The following is a 17,013-nucleotide window of genomic DNA, read 5'->3' as shown; positions in this document are numbered from 1 at the left end:
ATGCAGGCATATGTGATCCCTTGCTATCCTAAGCCCTGGAGGTAAAAGTCCTAAGGCTAATATGATTATGTACAAAGTAACTCACTTTATAAAAGTTCACTAGTATCAGCAACAGTAGTAATACAATAGTATTCAGCAACAAGTATTCAGCATCATATGGATTTACATAGCATTGCTACAAAACCAGAGCATTTATGTGAAGTTCTGGTGGTCAATATAAGGGAAATACACATTTTTCTAGACTGTTAAGAAAAAAATCCACAGCACTGAGCTATCTAGTTATCTCTAGATTTTGTTTAAGAAAATACATTCTCACTCAGTATTGTATTTTCAAGTTTTTTACATTTCTAGTATATAATTCTATCAAATGTTTAATACAATCTTCACAGTTAAGCTACTTATTTAAACAAAATAATCTGTAGATCAGATAGAAAATTTTTGTTGAGAATGAACTGCAAAGTGAATAATCTTTCCATTGATAGCTCACAGGGCTATTTTTTGCAACTTTTTCAAAAGGTTTTATTTAAGCATACACACAAAGAGCATATATTACATTGCTGTTTTATGTAAAAAGCGAACAACCCTCCACTGCCAAAGCTGGTGTTTCACATGTGGACAGGAGAGAAAAGGATTAAATAAACTCAAGAGGCCATTTCTTTTCATAAGTTAATTTCTGAGAAATTAATGAACTCAGAACAGTGTTATCCTTACCTAAAAAGTAAGGTAAATTCCTAGCATCAGCAGCTACAATAAGTCTCACTGTCAGCTAGAACAGAACATGGCACAAAATCATTGAATACATCACATGAACTCAGATTTCAAGAGAAAAGTTCTTCCTGAACATGGCTCATGGCACTCTGAACAAACAGCAGTGCATGGATAAAGGCTTTAGACTTTGAAAAGTATTAAAATCAGAACCCAGAAAAGGTTTTACAATTGGCATCATTTTGCAAGAGCTAAGAGTTATGAATTCTGTAAGTTTGTACAGAAGTTACTCTGAAGCATAATTACTGCATTTTAAACTACCCGAAAATATCATCCAATCTTCTCAGAGTAATTGCCCAAGTAATTTTTTATCCTGAAGATGAGAATATGAAATGCTCTTTCAGAACAAATCAGTAAGATGGAACAGATACAGCGTTAAGATGCAGCCAGATTAACACTGGGTTTCCCCAGTTTCAGGCAGTTGAGCTTTAAGTGGGCTGTTAATAATGTACTTCAACTAACCTCAATTTAAAAACAAAAGAGGAAAATATTTGAGACTGTTCCCCAAATCAAAATTACTAAAAAAAACCCCAAGCAACCAAAACCAAAACCAACCACACAGAAACAAAACCAAACAAAACCAAAGAAACCAAAGTTCTTTTTCCAATCTTATTTTAGAACGAAACAATGACTTTTACATGTTTCATGGTCTTTGACAGGAAAATCTGTGGAAAAAAAACATACCCTGACAAACTGAACCTTTCCTGAGAGGCATTCATAGTCATAAACTCATTTATAATGTGTTATGTGGAAGATGCCAAGTTGTAACAGTTTAAGAGTCAACTACATGGAATGTACCAGCAGACTGGTTGAAGAATAGAAGAACAGAACAACAGTTATTTACATGTTCATGGCAGCTAACTGTTCCTTATGAATTAGGTTTCCCTGTATAAATTAGAAAACTACAAAAAGTGAGAACGGGGAGAAACCTCCATTGTCTGTAAAAGTTCAAGTGAAAACACCTTTGCAGCACTTTTCTTAGACAATAGCATATTGCTCATATAAAAGGTCTCTTATCCTATAGAAGTCCTGGCAGAGGCAGCCTTCCAATCCAATACGTCCTGTTTCAGTCTGAAACAAAAGACATGTTTCGATTTATTATCTTTACACTAATGAGAAGCTTCTTTTGTTACTAAAATAATATTTTACTTATTACTAAAATAATATGTATTATTTTATAATATTATTTGCCAAAGAGATTAAACTACGGAACACCTACCCTGCGGACAGCCACCAAGTTGTTGCACACAAGCACTCCTCCAACAAATTCAGCTTGTATACCTTCCCGCAAGAGAACCTGCTTGAAGTCAGACAGTCTTGGCTCATTCATAAACACAGACTGATGTCCAAGAACCTTCAAAACAACACACACAATTTTACTACTTGTATTTTACACCTTCCATTTTTCCAAAGATCTCATTACTGTGTAGGCAGTGCAGACAAGACTATAGACTCTAAATTGGATCTATTTCTGTTCACCTGCAGCAATACAGGACAATCTTCAGGACAGAAAAGCCTTAGAAGTTAGCCATCACAAAAAGCAAAAGGTTTTTCTTTGCTCACATATTGAAGACGAATAGAAAGCTACAATGAAGATCCTTCTTCCGAGCCATGCTATGCCAGAGACTGAGATTACTGCTGATCAGTACAGTGTGCTATGATGGTTGTCAGGAATCTAAACAAACTTTAGAGCTGTCTCCACAGTTCTCTAGCTCCCAGAACAGACTGCATTTAGGACTGTGAAACAGAATCTTAAAAAGCAACTCTAGGATTAAAAGGTACTGGAATCATTCAACAGAAGGATAAAATATTATCTTCTAAAATGCTAAGTATTTTAAGAGTTACGGTAAATTTATAGAGAAGCTAAATTTCATGAACTCTCAAATCTAATCTACTATAGAAGCAGATGCATGAATGTCAAAGATCTGTTGCTCAAGTATCTGAAGCATTTTCCATAGCATCAATAAAACATAATAAAATCCAGAAGTGACTAACACCAACTGATTTCTCTATCTGCAAGTGTAATTACAGATATGACACAGACTAATTAAAATTTTATTTTCATAAATATATGGTACTGTGTGCTAGGTACTTTTAAGTTCAAAAGTTCATCCTCACTGAAAAGCATAAAAGCTGAACAAAAAACAGCACCAGGTTTAACAAAGAGAAACCCAAACATGAAAACCCAGTTTCAGGCTTTCATTTGAGTAAGACCACAGGATCAACGTCTAAGCACTAGAAAAAGACAAATGAGTACAGAGGTCTTCATAAAAGAAATCCAGACCAGCATAATTTCTGTACCTCATGAGGTGGCAGAGGTTCCAAAGTAGGAATGATCTCACTCTCCTCACACATCTCCTTGTCATCATCACCAAAGAGGCTTTTCATGGCCTTCTGTTGTGCAATCACACTCGAGTCTGAAGAAGGCACATCCACTTGCATCTCTAAGTCTTCATCTTCCCTCAACTCTCCCTCTTCCAAAATAACTCCAGTATCCACTTTTGAAACCCTCATGTCCAGAACACCATCTATCCAAGCCAACTCAGCATCCTTGGCTTTACAGAACTGAAGAGAGCTGACAAGAGAATCTTTCAATCGGACCTGGGTTGCACAAAAATAAAAGTACTATTAGTTTCATGGAAAATACAGAGGTCTTACTTCAAGGTTTAAAGATCAGCAAGTTTCTCTTCACCATCTTTCCAAAGGTTTTGATTCATGCACACATGTGGAGAGAAAGGATGGAACTGGTATCACCAAGTCAAGTTAATTTAAAATTTAATATGCGTAACACTCGTATCAGAATTTAAAAAGCAGCTGAGATAAACACCTTTCTCATCTTGGCTAAAATAAAAAAAGAATATATAGAATTGTAAACCTGACTTAAATTTACAGCAAGAGTAATCATTTCCTTTGAAAAAACAGAATTTTTTTTTGCAGCCGAGTTGTTCCTCAGCTGGTCTTAGCAAATTCAGAGGAAGTTTCTATAGATACATTTAGGTTACTGATGAATAGTAAATTTCAACCCTCCAAAAAAATTATAATTACTATTTTTTTGTAAGAAAGGACATTGTAAATTTGAGACTTTTAAGTGCCCTTACCCTGATTTCTCTGGTGGACTGTCGAACTTTAATCCTTTTAAAAAAGCTCCACTCTTAGAGATTGTTATCCACTTTAGAAGGTCCACGATTCCCATAGTGCAATCAATTCTGCAACCATGTGTGAGATACAACCACCAGCTATCCACCCATGTGCAGCACAGCCCATTCAAATGACACTGTGACACTGACACTGCACTCACATCATCACTGCACTTCTCCTGGGCCATTTCTTACACACTAGCTTAAAAAACAACAAAAAACCTCCCAACAACCAACAAACTACATGCAGAAAACATGCTGTTCTAAAATCATAACCAGATGACTTTTTAATAACTGGAATTTTCTACTTTCTAGAGAGTAACAGGTTTTTCTTTGGAAAGAGACAGAAGTATCTTTCAACAATTCTATCAATGTTTTTGTATTAACTTTAAAAGAACAAAGGAATAAAGGACTACTGCAAGAAGTGTTTGTGAGAGCCTTCCCTCTAAACAACTTCAAAAATTTAATTGGGACCATATACAGTTTTCATATTATTCACACAAGCTATTCCAGCTTTCTCATTTAGACTTAATATATTGCATTTAATTTTCACGGACACACACCAGCACATTATCATAACCTTACTTTCCAAGAATCATCACATTAAGTTTTTGCAGGGTATGGGTATATTATTTGTTTTTATCATTAACTTGTTCCTAATTTTATATGTTCACTCTTAGGTACTATTTAAGTATGAAACATTTTTTTTATTCTAGCTCTTTAAGGCTCTTTGAGATTCCAAAGAGAACCCTGAATTGCAGCCAGTATACAATGGTATTCTAAGTATAGGCATTATAAATTTGTAAACACTTCAGTAAAGCAAACCAATGGCCCCGTGGACATGAATGCTGCCTTTCGCACTTCAGGTAAAAACACACTGGTCTCATATTCAAGCTTACAAACACTTATGAATAATAAGCCTCTGGAGAATACTTATCTAGAAGACAGAAAAACACTACTAAAGCCTTGATGACACAAAACTAATTGTACTCACAGGTAGTATCACCTCTCCTCGCCCGAAGAAAAGAGAGCAGATTACATTTTGCTCATACAGCTCGATTACAGTCCACAGTAGTTACACAACTAAAAAATTCCAGTATCTTACCTGGTAAATGTGAGTTTCACTTGTAGCATCTACAGTTTCATGAAGTTTGGGCATGTAAACTTTAATATCTTTTCCACCAAAAGCTCTGCAACATTCTGCAAGGTCCTGACTGGCCTCAGGTGGTCCATGGACAATGACCAGTTGTCTTGGTTTCATTTGGTTAATAATTTTTTTAATTGAGTCCCCATCTGAACGTCCTTCATAGTCAATGTATGTAACTCTGGCTCTAATTTGAATTAAAAACCCAAGAATAATATGTTTTAATTTAAAAGATTAAACCTTTGAGTGCTCCAAAATACTTCATTAAGATATTTTTTATTATTGTACATCAACAGAAGCTGTCAGCACAAGGTATATTATGGATCTGTAAAACACAGTTGTCAAATATAAGTGTGTGTGTATTTAACACTATACATTCACAAAATTCACTTACAAAATTATAAAAAAAAATAACTTATCCATGAAATAAACATATTTGAATATGTTATCCTTTTAACAAAACATATTTAAGTATCTAAGCTAACATTGTATATTTTCATCTATCTCTTCCAGTTGTCTCCATAAGACAGGAAACAAACCAAATCTCTTAAGAATGGGCAAACATAAGACTGTTCTGTGCTCCCAGAAAAACTAGTAAAATACAAATTAGCTTGGGGGAAAAAAGAAACAAAAATCAAGTCCTTTCCCACTTTCTTAAATCCAAGCCAGCCTTTTACCTAATTTGCACTGTACCCATGCCACTGTTCTAGCAGAACTGAGAAGAACAAAGTCACTCACTTAATTTCCATGGATTCTGTTGCAGAAATACACTTGGTAGGAACATCTGATAAATCCTGGTCCATAGGTTCCTCTCCATTTGTCAAACCAGACTCCAATTTGCTTTTTTCTTCTTCTGTTGCTTGAAGTTCTGGAACTAGAAAATCCTCAGGTCTAAAGAATGGAAGGCATTTTGCTTTTAGAGTAAATTCAAAGCACTACACAATATAAAAACAAACAGTGCTGATTATTACTACTAAAATTTTTTTTTAACTGTTATTGCCAGCAATTTTGCTACACCTGCCAAGTATTTCCATACTTGAACAGAGATGATTTGGAAAATATAGCCCTCCTATCTTAAAAAAGAACTTTGCTATGAAATACTAGCATATTGAGGACTTCTAGCAAGTATTCCTTATGCAAAGCTGACAAATATCACTAGATTTTGTTAGGATGATCAGTGTTTTCTCACCTCACAGATTTAACATTAAGTGAAATTTAACACAGAAAAAAGTCAGGTTAGAAGAATTTAAAATCTTCTATCTCAAATTAATTAAAAAAAAAAGCCAGGAGTGAAAATACATCCTAAGAGGTGTGAACACAGGTCAAGGATCAGCACTGTGCAGCTTCAATCTTTATCAGAAGCTTTCTGTAAGACTTAGCAGTTTGAAGAGCATATAGCAATGCCGCGAAAGAAACAAAATGGTGAATTTAATTCTAGTTTTTGATTATTTCATAGCTACTATGTTAGTATACATTACCACCACATACTTGATAATTTCACCATATTCATCCCATTTAATTCTTTCTTCAGGAGCTGGAAACATTGGATACGATTTTTTTGCCTGTTTGAAGAAGCTTCCTTTCCGGCTACCTTCACCTTTCATCATCAAATCATGTTTGGTCTTATGTAAAGTTGGCTGATCAATATCCTCCTCAGCATCACTCTCATCACTGGAATCAATATCTGCCCTGAAATGACATTCCAAAAAAAACTAGCACTTCTTCTTTTATTTCAGGTTTCGTATTATATAAACACACTGACTAGAAAATGACAGTTGACATAACACTAACCAAGGCCAAGGACAGTTTATGTATCTAAGAAAGTCAAATGGCAGATGAAACTGGGTCTATTGGAACAACAGATTAAAGACAACCATTCCTGACTCCTGACTCCTCAGCACCCTCAAGACAAGGCTACTGAATTTCCATTTAGGCCTGAAAAGTGTTGAAGGAGCAGAATAATCACATAGAAATCTCAACTCTGATCATGAGCAAACATACTTACTCTTTAGACTGCTCTAATTTCTTAGCTGCCTCTTTCTTTAGTTTCTCCTTTTCTAGGTATTCTTCAAGTTCTTTTCCTTCCAACTTGACACGTTTTCTCAACTGCAGATAGAATTAAAATTCACGTCATTGTGAGTAGCTGACACAACTTTAATACTTCTCCTCTATGCTGCTGACAAGAATATTTGTCCTTAGGTACAAAAGGTAAGTATAAATTGTATGTCACATAAAAGACAAAACTATGGCAAAAATGTGGTACCTTGGCATGGCAGCATCATGATAGTGTCAATATATACAGTCTACTTAATACAAAAGCATTTTTAAAAATATTAAAACCAATTAAGCTTTCCAAAAATTTCTGAAAATGTGTTGAGGAAATATCTCTCCAACAAATGAAGGCAAATACTCTCAGATGAGCAGTGTTTTTTCAGTTTTTCTATTATTAACATCAAACCAGAAGCACCTACCAAAGTCATACTAGCTGGCAAAATTATGGTAGATTTCGTTTCTTGTTTTCTGAGTACAGTTCACTTTGAATAAACTGAATTCTAGTAAAAATCTAATACTGTAATTCAATTATTTCAGTCCAATGTAAAACCAATATAAAGCTGCATCATCAGTACTGAAATTATCACTGCAGTAACAGGGGGCTTTTATAAATTAACAATGTGCACTAGAAAGAAGTAGACACAGGTGTACAGATTATTGAAAACAATTTGAAAGCATGAATAACAATTAATTATCTCCTAATTCCCAGCATTTGCTTATCTTTCTAATCCTATTGAGATATATTATACTAATTTGACTTGATGCTCCCCTCATCCAAACCTGGAGAATTTTCTAGCAAGACTAACCCATCATATGTGGTAATCTGTACGTCAACTGCAAGCAGAATTTTTTCTATTATAATAGAAACACAAAGGAAAAAGTTGTTTAAAAATAAATATTTAAAAGGAAAATCATACTCCACTCTATTAAATTTGCCACACCATGAAGAATTATTTTGTAGTTCTCAGTAGGAGACCTATTTTTATGTAAATTTATCCACAATTTGATAAACGTGCAACATACTGATTTCAGGTTTCTCTTCATCACTAGAAGCATTTCCAGAAGATTAAAAAGGAAACTATGTTCAGTTTTGCCCACGTAACTCCAGATGGCACACAATAAAAACCTGGAGCTATAGAGAAAACTCTTACCTCAATATCTATGACTTTTTCAGCAGGATTATCAATCAGGAATCGCGCTAATGTTCCAGGTGTAGTGCGATAAGTTAAAATTATGGAGTTTTTGGAATCCTGGCACCATTGAATGAAAAGATCTCTAGAAAACCCACACTCCAAGTCAGGCTGACTGGCAAGAACAACTTTTGGACTAGGCACTCGAGCCAGATCAGACAGACTGTGACATAAGGAGAGATGGCGGAACTGAAAAGGGTTGTTCCTCTTGTCTTCAAAGCACCTCATCAACTTGTCACTCATCCATTCAACCTAAAATACGTATTAAAGAAAGTTATCTACACAAATAGAAGTTCTTCAACAGTACAAGCTTGATATGAAGTACAGGATGGAATATGATTACTTCAGTATTTCTCAGGAGGTGTAGAAATAATGTTGAGCATAACCAACACTGAAGCAAGTACTTTAAGTTTCCTTTTTGAATGACTATAAACCATGCAAAAGCTCTTATCATAAAAACAGAAATCAGTATCAACAAACATGCCACTGTCACAACTGGATGCTGTGTTACTTGATCAAAAGAGCTGGGACACAACCATGCACTACAGAATACGGACCCAGTATTTTGCCATTTTTTACCATTAAAAAGAAAAGCTTTTCCATAAATGTTCCTTTACTCTTCATAATTGGATTTTAAAATCAAAACAAACCTGTGATTTAGAGAACTCCACTACATTGTAGCTGACATTATTCAAAAGTGCAAGAGAGTAGACTCCTAATCCTGCATCTTTTGTTCTCCAGATCTGATCAAGAAGCTGAGCAAGTTCCAGAACTCTGCCTGCTGTATCCACGGCTATTAAAACATTTCCATCACCTCGTAACGTCTCCAAAACATTAGCTAAGAAGAATTAAAAACAAAACAAAAACCTACTTACACTTTGAACCAAAGTTAGAAGGTTTGTGGTGAGGCTTGGATTTTATATTTTTTTTGTTATATTACACTAGCAATCATATTCAGAAGTATACTGAACACAGAAACAAACGAAACTTTAAAAGAGATCAAAATCCACATTTCCACCAAAATTAAAGGGAGCTGGAGTGTTCTTAGTAGCTCTGAAGATCTCTCTGCCTTGCTATTTCTTTCTTTTCTTTTCATTAAAAAGAAACAGAAAATGGAGTTTAAAAGAAGAAAGTGCTGATGAAGGCAATTTAAAAATCCCTGAAGAGATTTAAGGATACTGGGTAAAATACACTGTTTTCAAATATGGTTCATTGTTGTTAGGAAAACATTTAACTCACAGGATGAGTATCATCAGAAAAGAGTAATTCAAAACTTGCTACATTTTAATAAGGATTCTTAAGTTTAAATGCTGATGAATTTCTCATCGAGAAAGAATTTATAGTGGCTAATAAATCACATTACTGATATTTTTGAAGCCCACACAATACATACTCAGCAGCTGTTCATCCCTTTGCTTCCTCCTGGGCTGTACATAAGTCGCATTAAATGAATCTGTAATAAGTAATGAAGGCCTGCTCAACATTTCCAAGGAACATCCATTCAGATGGCTGTGGAAGAAAAGGCAAAATATCACTTTTTTTGCATTTCTATTTTATGAGAAAAAAAACAAGACAGTTAGATTCCAGATATTTGCATGTACAGAAACCAAACTAATCAACAGCTGAATGCTTCCTGCTTCAAATTTACAAATAAATAAAAATGAATGGAATGAAGAAACCCAGAGCTAATGCTTGCTTCAAACTGATTAATCTAGATGCAAATGAAATTAGTGGTCTTATTAGAACTGGAAATGCACTTTTGGAAATGCTTCCACACCTCTTTATCACCCACTAAATGATACACACCTAACCCAGCTAAGGACAATACGTTATTGTATTGAACTTACATCTCCCTCTTGTGGTTGAAATCAACGGCATAAACAATTTCTTCCTCCCCATCCTTGACAATCTTCCAAATCGTGCCTCCTATCATGTGACCAGCTGGCAATGGTGTGATTGACAAACCATGTCCTTTGCCTACAAAGGTTTTCAGTATTTTAGGTAGATTACACATATTAAAATCCACATATTAAAATTGCTCTGACCGAGAGATAGTAACATTAAACAACTGAATGCGTAAATTACTACTGAGAAAATAATCAAATGAAGTATGAAAAAGCAGTAATGTGTCCTTCCTGTCTAACCAGTAACATCAAAATATTTTGCAATTCACTTTGATATTTCCTCCATAAAAAAGAAATTAAAACGAAGATCACTTCTTCCCTCCACCTCCCACTGATACTCAGAGGCACTGCAGAGCTGCTGTAACTATAGACATAAATAACAGTAAATTATATAAAAACATATCACAAGAAAGCAAGCACAACGATGAAAGTCAGGATCCTCTCTGGGGCAACACTAAACGTTTACTAAGTAATTCACTTTTGAGGTACTTAGGAAAACTTATATAAATTACACTATCTGGAAGCTTTCTAGAACGACAAACCCACAAGTCAAACCATAGCAGAAAAGGTGTTCATGTGCTGCAGTCAAGGATGACAAAATTTTTCAGCACCTGATGCACTTTTCACATGCACTGTTGCATTCTGTCATTGATACCAGCCTGTATCTTGGTCAGATTAAAATGAGACCACCCACAACCATTACTCATTGGCTCTGCTGCATGAAGTGCACAGTAATAATTAATAATTAAACATATACTATCTTCTTAAATGCCTCCATTTAGTCTTTTCAAATCACCTCCATTAAAATAAAAACAGTTGGTTGTTTTAAAAAAGTTAAACACTAAAATTACTCTTTAGATGTAAAAATTGCCAGGGCAGACATATCCTTGCTACAACTATCTCAAAAAGGGGCCAACAGTCTTTCAAGGACAACAGCCTCTTTCTATTTTTCAAATAGAAAGGCAAGTATTTTGGCAGCACTATTCATGAACCTGTAAAATACTGCACTTCAGAGACAAACTGCTGGTGGTCAGCTTGTACGTGTCTCTGTTCAAAAGGAGTTTTTATTTTGTTCTGATCTTTACATTCAACACGAGTGGAAAGCTGCTGATTGTCACAGGTCCCAGCAACACGCTACACTGAGGATGACCTGAGGCACCTCCCCAGTAAATCACACACGTGCTGTAACTTCGTCTCTGCAATCTGCTCTAGAAAGCATTCCCTTGTGTTTCTTGTTATGAAAAGTTATGAGGTATCCGCCACTAGAAGTAAATACTTTTTATAGACATTAGTAAATTCCAAGAAAAGTTATAAAAACACAAAAGAGAAACAAACATCTAAATATTCTCTGGCATGACGTCCTCTGCATTACCTGAAATTTCTATCCATTTCTAGATACAACTGCTGAGGCAATTGACACAGACTGACACGAGGCTAATGACTTCAGCACTACAAAACACACAGCATTTCAGAATTCAGTCCCTTTAAAAAAGTTAACTCATAATTACTCTGTTGTCTGTCACTAAAATTAAGTCAGTGAAGCTGTGGTGACAACTTTACCTTTTAAGTTTACAATCTGAGAAAACTTCAGCTGTTGTATCTTATCAAAGGCCGCATCTACATCATCCAATGTAAAGAGCGTGAAATCTTCAGTATTATGGCGGGACTAAAACAAACAAAGAGGTACAGAGCATTCAAACACTGCACCACATCAAAGATGCTGTGTATGAAAGTATCGACTTAAACATACCTGGTAGAGATCATACATAAACATCTGTCCCATTTTATATACAGGAATAGTTGCATAAATGGCACAATTCAATCCCATTTTTCCAACTGCATATGGAAGTGCACCAAGATGTAGAGGGTCAGGGTGGGAAAGAAGAACAGCATCAACCTGGTGTACATGCCTACAAGAAGAGGGCCAACAAAAGCCATTGAAAGGAGTTCTGTATGGTTATCTCCCGCTAGAGCTATTTTGAGATACATACCCATACACAGTCTGAATGCCAAACAATGAAATTTAAACTCTTCAAAGTTTGGGACAGTTTTAAAAACCATAATTAAAACTTACAGGTGTTTCCTCATGTTTAAGTACTTAAATACACGAGTGATTTCAGAAAGCATAACTTTAAAGATCAGAAGACCTATGTTTCACATCAAACTCCTGATGAAAAAGACCATAGTATATATGTGGAGACCAGAAAGCAAATTAACTGAGGGACCAAAAATATTATTGGTACAGAGGTGCTATATATTGCTTATAAACCCAAAAACAGACTACAACTTTTCTTCTGATGAAAGTGGCCAAGTAACAGAACCAAAGACACAACAATTCTTAACTGATTAAGATCAAATCAAAATATATTTCTATAAATACAGAAAAGATCAACCATATCATTTAAGAAAAGTAGCACATCAGTTTTGGGAATTTCATTACTCTTAGAATTTTTTTTTTCCTGGGAAAGTGTTGCATAAAATTAGACTAAAACCTTTCTACATATCATAATTGAAAAACTTGAGGGCATAAAACACATGTAACAAATGAAAATACAAGTTGGACTGGCAGCTTTTTGTTCCCTTGTACAGTAAGTGGGGCACGCACATTCTTCTCGATGGCTGTTACAAAAAAGGTAATTTTATCTAATCGCTTCTAAGACACTTGAAAAAAATTATAAATTATCCTTAGTACCTAACAGTCCTCACTTGAAAGATTTGGAACACTGCAAGTGTGTCAGTGCTATACAACTAGTCACATAAAGCTAAGTTTCTTTCCCAAATTTCCATGTTTCAGTCCTAATTTGGCAATTAGCACAGTTCCTTGCTGTATACCTGCAGAAGTTCAGTGTTAAAGTCTGGATAGATTTTGGAGGGTTTTTTTCCCTTAGCAGGGCTGGTGTCCTGACAGAATGTGTTTTCCTGACAGTCTGTTCAACTTGAAACAAGAGCCAAGAGTTGAACTGCTTTGTATTCAGCCTACATACACAAAGGCTTCCTCTCCCATTTAAAACTTAGTTAACTATTGTAAATTAGTTGAGAGCCAAGGTCAGTCTCCCCTAAACTGTCACATTTATGACAATAAAAATTCAAGCAAATCATCTAAGCCAAAACAAACACGGAGCAGTTTGAGAATTACAGTTAAGAGACGCAACTCACTGGACTGACAAGAAAAAATCCCAAGCTTTTGCAGAAAATGTTTCAGCCGTGTGATTCCCTTCAGGTAAAACACACACAAAACAAAACAAAAAAGAGAACAATTTTGCATTTAGCAACACCGTACATTATACTAATGCATGGAATTTTGAAAACTTTCAAGACCGAGACCTATTTTAAAAAAAAGGTGTATGAACTGAACTGAACTACTTACTTCCTCAGAGAATCAATAATATCCATAGAAAAGTTTTCATCCCAGCCACAGTCCAAAAGGAAACGAAACTCATCTACTTGCAATAGATAGCAAAGGGCAGATTCCTCCTGCACCCCCGAGAGCGTAGTCAACTTGATAATCGATGTCATTTTCCTCTCCAAGTGTTTACTCTCCAAAAGAACTAATCTAAATGGGGGACATAATGTTTCATTGACTGACACAAAGAAAAATTCTAGTTACTCAGACCTAGCTTCACATATTCCTGAAAATATGCAGGCTAAGGGTGTTAACACTGTTCAGCATAGCTGCTCGATACCAATTAAGTTTCAGGTATTAACATTCTACTGTTGCAGCTCTTATTAGAAAGAGATGAGGTTGATTTTCTACAATATACATTAAGAATAATTAAAAGAAGGATCCCTAGGAGCAGTGCAGTTAACAGGAGCTCCACGGAGCCGGATGGGGGCACCCAGAGATGGCAAACCCAGGGCCCGTCCGACCAGGGGCACAGCGCGGGGTGGGCCGGGGGCTCCGGGGCTCGAGGGCCCCACCGGGCCCCGGCGCCCGGGCCTGGCCCGACGGGACGAGTCTCGCCGGGCGGGGACGGCGTCACGCGGGCGAGCCCTGCGCCCACTTCAGTCCGAGACAAGAGGAGCAAGGGGAAAAGGAGGATGATGTGAAAGAGCCGATACCTGCCGCCCTCAACCACCCCCAACCCGCGCCGCTCTTGCCGCCATCTTGCGGGAGGCGGGGAGGAGGGGCAGCAAGCGGAAGGGTAGCGGGCGGCACCACCGCGAGCCTGCCGGGGGGAGGGCGCTCCCCCCCTCCCCTGCGCTGCCCGTGGTGTCTCCCGGCCCGCCCGTTCCCGGTGCCCTTGGCGCGGCAGCTGCAGGTCCCGGCGGCGGCGCGAGCAGCGGTAATGGTGGTGTCGCGCGTGGGGCGGCAGTGGCAGCCGTAGCGATAGCGGTGTTGGGGGCGGAACTGCTGTCGGACCTCCCTGGGAGCGCCTCGCCCTGTCCCCTGCCTCTTCGGCCGGGACACGGCGGCTGGCGGAAGCGCCCTTCAGCCGTGGGGTTTATGGCGCGATTGTCTGTGGAGGGGCGGTCGGGGTCCCGGGCAGGCCGGAGGCGGCTGAGCCGGGAGGTGGCGAGGCCGTGTCGCGGGTCAGCTCCCGGGCCCGGGGCGGGCGGTGTATGGCTGCTCCCGCAGGGCCTGGGTGCGTGGCCGCCCCACAGCGGCCGCGGCGGGAACGGTGGCGGTGTTCGCCTTTGGTACCGGCCGGGCCTCCGAGCCCGCGGCTATGTGTGACAGACTGCTCTGGAATCGCGTGTAATTCCATAATCTGGAAGGTTTTGGTTGGGTTGGAAAGGTTTGCTGGGCCTCTTTAGTCTGGAGAAGAGAAGACTGCGAAGGAATCTCATTAATGCATGTGAATATCTCAGAGGCGGGTGCCAGGCTCCTTTCAGTGGTGCCCAGCGACAGGACAAGGAACAGTGGCCATAAACTAAAACACGAGAAGTTCCGTCTCAAGACGAGGTAAATTGAGGGTGGCAGAGCACTCGAACAACCGACCAGAGAGGTCGTGGAGTCTCCCTCCCTGGAGACATTCAAAAACCTGGACGTGGCCCTGTGTCATCTGCTTCAGGTGATCCTGCTTTGGCGGAGAGGTTGGACTGGATATCTCCAGAGGTCCATTCCAACCGTAACGATTCTGTCATTCTGTGATTTTAGAAATGATCTTCCTTGTTTTAGAAATGCCCTTTCTTACCTGCCAGCTCACCCTAAGTACACAACTTGCCTCTGAGACTTGACACAAGTAAAGTGTCCATCTACAGGAGTTGTGGTTATGAAAGTTTCTAATGTTTTGCAGAGCAGCTAACTTCTGTAGAGTTGCTTTAATGAGAAAATTAAAGAGATGTTCTACCTCTCTCCTGTTTTAGGATTAAATCCTTTTTCCCAATGTCAACAGTTAGGATTATTTCTAAGAAACCCAGGTATGGGTTTGAGAACAGTATGTGTCTCCCAGAAAGTGTTTGACAGCCATCATGTGTATTATGTCATTGTAGAATCCTAGTGAGAGTAAAGGTGCCAAGCATGCAATAGTTTCCAAGTACAGGTTTATTAGTACCTCTTACCTGTCACACTTTTCTTTCTAGCAGTCATGGTGAATTTCGCCCAAGCTGTGCGTGAACACTGGGTTCACATCCTTGTTCCCTTAGGATTTGTGATTGGATGCTATTTGGACAGATGGAATGATGAAAGATTGTCTGCCTTCAGAAACAAGAGCTTATTATATAAAAGGTATGCTTTATGATGCCTCTTATATACATTTATAGTTATTTTTCAAAGGGCTTCTCAGTTATTTTTTACAGTTATAAGCATAACTAAAACATAACCATTTCACACCTCTCTTTCCACTAAAGTAATGGATTATTATATTTAAAAGAAGTAGAATTTTTAATTTTTGATCCAATTAAAAGTCTTTTAACTCCTTAGAAGTCAGTTGTTCTGTGCTTCCATTTAAATGAATGGAAATTCAGAGGAGTAAATCCACTGAATCTTTTGAAAGAAGTAGGAAGTTTATCAGTATGGAAAGATTTTTAACTGACAACAATTGCAAGGAAAGTTAAATTTTTACGTAACTCTCAATTAAGCTATTGTTGAATATTAACTAACAGAAATAAACACTTATATTTATTAATAATTTTTCTAAAAAGAAAGATACTAATTTTAGTCTCTCCCCTCTTATTTTTTTTCTACACAGGGAGTTGAAGCCTGGTGAAGAAGTAACATGGAGATAGAAGCTGATAATGATAAGGAAGACATTTTTGTTTGAGTCATCATCTTATCTCACATATTGAAAGAACAGGAATATGGTTTTTACCCTGAGAGGATACTACAGTAAAGGATATCTGCAATTCATCAGTGCTAGTTTAATTTGTGATGTTACTTTTTGAAGTTGATTTAATTACATAAATAATATGCGTTCAGGAATTTCTTTAGTCCATAAGCATTGAGAAAATGTTGTTCCCTACTCTGGAAAAGAGAGGAAGAATTATAGAATAAACTATGCAAAAATCATTTGTGTTGTTATTGTTGTGTATGGTGGGGAATCCGTGTATTTATTGCTAATTAATGAACTAGCCTTTAAAGGAATATTGCATAAACTCAGAATGTGGTTGACCGGTTTTTTTACTGAACCTGATTAAGTTTCTTTTTGAATTTCCTCTGTAGGCTTGTTTAGAATAGTGGTTAAGCAGATCCTGCAGCTTTGTGAGCGGTCCATGAGGGTGTAAAGGGTGGGCAGCTGGTGAGCACAAGGCAGGAGCGGGCGGTGCGGGCGCTGCTCCTCTCGGTGCGGGAGCGGCTCGGGGCTCCGCCGGAGGAGCGAGCGGGCGGTGCGTGTCGCTCCCTGCGGGCACGGCCGCCGCACGGGGGCGCTCGCGGCCAGCGG

At 38.0% G+C, this 17,013-nt stretch overlaps 2 protein-coding genes across 3 annotated transcripts; one reads left to right on the top strand and one right to left on the bottom strand.

Annotated features, from left to right (window-relative positions):
• Nucleotides 1-494: 494 nt before the first annotated feature.
• CPSF2 (cleavage and polyadenylation specific factor 2) lies at nt 495-14,462 on the bottom strand. Its single transcript, XM_086893059.1, has 15 exons — nt 14,252-14,462; nt 13,560-13,745; nt 11,943-12,102; nt 11,753-11,858; nt 10,136-10,265; nt 9,682-9,797; nt 8,939-9,126; nt 8,250-8,540; nt 7,052-7,152; nt 6,535-6,735; nt 5,785-5,937; nt 5,008-5,233; nt 3,067-3,366; nt 1,985-2,119; nt 495-1,836 (listed from the first exon to the last, which is right to left on the bottom strand). Exons 2-15 carry the CDS (start codon nt 13,706-13,708, stop codon nt 1,744-1,746), a joined length of 2,349 nt encoding a protein of 782 aa, XP_086749185.1. The 5' UTR covers nt 13,709-13,745; nt 14,252-14,462; the 3' UTR covers nt 495-1,743.
• On the top strand, nt 14,353-16,640 carry NDUFB1 (NADH:ubiquinone oxidoreductase subunit B1). 2 transcript variants are annotated; one of them, XM_086893070.1, is made up of 3 exons: nt 14,353-14,475; nt 15,716-15,860; nt 16,324-16,640. In XM_086893070.1, the coding sequence occupies exons 2-3, from the start codon at nt 15,721-15,723 to the stop codon at nt 16,358-16,360; spliced, it is 177 nt and encodes a 58-aa protein (XP_086749196.1). In that variant the 5' UTR covers nt 14,353-14,475; nt 15,716-15,720; the 3' UTR covers nt 16,361-16,640. The 2 variants fall into 2 exon arrangements, with proteins under 2 accessions (XP_086749196.1, XP_086749197.1); XM_086893071.1 differs by having other exon boundaries at nt 14,372-14,475; nt 15,719-15,860.
• The last annotated feature ends 373 nt before the right edge of the window (nt 16,641-17,013 follow it).

The sequence above is a fragment of the Cyanistes caeruleus genome, chromosome 6 (genome assembly GCF_971803275.1).
Source record: "Cyanistes caeruleus chromosome 6, bCyaCae1.hap1.1, whole genome shotgun sequence".
Lineage (NCBI taxonomy): Eukaryota > Metazoa > Chordata > Aves > Passeriformes > Paridae > Cyanistes > Cyanistes caeruleus.
The sequence above is the reverse complement of the archived record's forward strand: the minus strand, read 5'-3'. Positions and strand labels throughout refer to the sequence as shown.

Excerpts from the sequence above, each read along its gene's own strand:
- CPSF2 (XM_086893059.1), bottom strand. The coding sequence starts at position 13,708 with ATGACATCGATTATCAAGTTGACTACGCTCTCGGGGGTGCAGGAGGAA. Across the intron at positions 9,798-10,135 it reads TTCAACCACAAGAGGGAGAT|CCATCTGAATGGATGTTCCT; the intron begins GTAAGTTCAATA and ends TTTCTTCCACAG. Across the intron at positions 2,120-3,066 it reads AACCTCTGCCACCTCATGAG|GTTCTTGGACATCAGTCTGT; the intron begins GTACAGAAATTA and ends GTTGTTTTGAAG.
- NDUFB1 (XM_086893070.1), top strand. The coding sequence starts at position 15,721 with ATGGTGAATTTCGCCCAAGCTGTGCGTGAACACTGGGTTCACATCCTT. Across the intron at positions 15,861-16,323 it reads AAGAGCTTATTATATAAAAG|GGAGTTGAAGCCTGGTGAAG; the intron begins GTATGCTTTATG and ends TTTTCTACACAG.